Genomic DNA, 2,201 nt, shown 5'->3' on the forward strand with positions numbered 1-2,201 from the left:
AACCTTTCCAATTTTTTTTTCATGAACTGTCAGAAATTGCATTACTTGGTCCAAGACTGAAGAATAGTTGCATTTTTTTTGAAGACAAAAAATACTGTATCTACAGTGTATATATCTATATATATATATTTACACATGAGTGCAGAATTTCATGTTTACATAAAACCAGTGTTAAGCTTACATCACCTTAGAACTAGGTTGTACCGTTAACTGTATGAAACCCAAAGGATTCATTCTGTGTATTTTTCAAAAGGCATAAGAAATCAGGCAGAGTATGAATGGTAAATGTTAACGTGCTGTACCTCTGTATCCCTCTTTTGACAGCAACCAGTGCAAAGCTAACTGCACATGTAATCTGTGGCAAGGAGCACTGGGAGACAGCTAAAAGGCAGTGACAATGTCTTTAAACTGGCGGACACTTCCTACTCGACTTGGAGTTTTTAAAGTGAACTGCAAAGGACTCGCATGCCTCTTGGTCTTCACCGTGAGTGTTTGTGGCAGTGCCCCGGGGATGTGTCCAGCAGCCTGCATCTGTGCCAGTGATATCGTAAGCTGCACAAATAAGAACCTCACTCGAGTGCCAGGAAATCTTTATAAATGTATGAAAAGGCTGGATCTGAGTTATAACAGAATTGGGATTTTGGAGCCTGAATGGGTCCCAGTGCTGTCTGAGAAACTGAACACTTTAATAGTCAATCATAATAGCATTAGCAGCATTAGCACTGGAAGCTTTTCCACAACTCCGAATCTGAAGTATCTAGACTTGTCATCCAACAGCCTGAAAACACTGGGCAGCCCTGTGTTTCAGGAGCTAAAGGCGCTGGAGGTTCTCCTGCTGTACAACAATCAAATAACACAGATTGAGTCTTTAGCCTTTGGAGGATTGTACAAATTACAGAAACTGTACCTAAGCTACAACTTGGTCTCGCATTTCCCACTGGACTTATACGTTGGAAAACATAAACTGACAGACCTTGTGTTGCTGGACATTTCCTTTAATCACATCCAGACGATGCCTATTCAGCGCCTGAGTTCAGTGCCAGCCAAACAACTTAGTGGAATTTATCTTCATGGCAACCCATTCTATTGTGACTGTGTCCTGTACTCCATGCTAATCTTCTGGTATCAAAGGCACTTCAGCTCTGTGGTGGACTTCAAAAATGAGTACAGCTGCTTGTTGCAGTCAGACCCAAGAGGTCAAAATAAACTGCCTTTACTGCACGACAATGTTATGAATTGCTCTGAAAGTACTGTCAACAGCTCTTTCCAAGCCTTTGGGTTTATTCATGATGCCCAGGTTGGAGACAGGCTGATTGTACACTGTGACAGCAGAATCAGTGATACGGGCACACAGTTCGTGTGGGTTAGTCCAGACAATACATTGCTGGAGCCAGACAGGGAGACGGATAACTTCAAAGTGTTTCCTAATGGCAGCCTGGAGATAACAGAAGCCCAGCTAGAGAACTCAGGCCTGTATTCCTGCATTGCAATAAATAAGAAAAGACTATTAAATGAAACCATAGAAGTCAGAATAAATGTCAGCAATTTCACAGTGAACAGGTCCCACGCTCATGAAGCATTTAATACAGCTTTTACCACCCTTGCTGCCTGTGTGGCCAGTATTATTTTAGTACTGCTGTATCTCTATCTGACCCCCTGTCCATGTCAATGTAAGGCAAAAAAGAAGAAGAGGAAGCTGAACCAAAGCAGTGCCCACTCATCCATACTGAATTCTGCACTGCCGCAAGAGCTGCCAGCCGACGAGAAGAAGGCTAGCACTGGTAAACGGGTGGTTTTCCTGGAACCTGTGCACGAACCAAAACAGAGTCAGAATGGGAAAGTAAAACTGTTTCCTAATGACAGTGTCATTACAGAGAGTATCTTAAAAACTACCCGAACAAAATCCGACTCTGACTCTGTCAACTCTGTGTTCTCAGATACACCTTTCATGCCGCCAGCTTAGTTTTCTGCCTGTGTTTGTATCGTGCAGTTCCATTTCTGAATACCTCCTTTGCCTGTAGCAACCATCAGGACAAACAAATAAAAAGAGATAAAATGTTTTAAAAAAGGTATGTTTTGTCAGTCCTTGAACTGCGTCTTCTCTCTGTGCAGGCCATGCAACAGTGATATCTCATTTGGGAAAAGCAAAGAGCTTGTCATTATTTTGAGTGTTTTTAATGCAAGCTTAGCCTTAGTTTTAC

At 42.2% G+C, this 2,201-nt stretch overlaps 1 protein-coding gene across 1 annotated transcript; it reads left to right on the forward strand.

Annotated features, from left to right (window-relative positions):
* Positions 1-397: 397 nt before the first annotated feature.
* On the forward strand, positions 398-1,963 carry AMIGO2 (adhesion molecule with Ig like domain 2; the record flags this gene model as incomplete). Its single annotated transcript, XM_082279902.1, has 1 exon — positions 398-1,963. One exon carries the CDS (start codon positions 398-400, stop codon positions 1,961-1,963), a length of 1,566 nt encoding a protein of 521 aa, XP_082136028.1.
* Between the last annotated feature and the right edge of the window lie 238 nt (positions 1,964-2,201).

This window comes from Coloeus monedula, assembly GCF_965178545.1.
Source record: "Coloeus monedula genome assembly, chromosome: 4".
Taxonomy (NCBI): domain Eukaryota; kingdom Metazoa; phylum Chordata; class Aves; order Passeriformes; family Corvidae; genus Coloeus; species Coloeus monedula.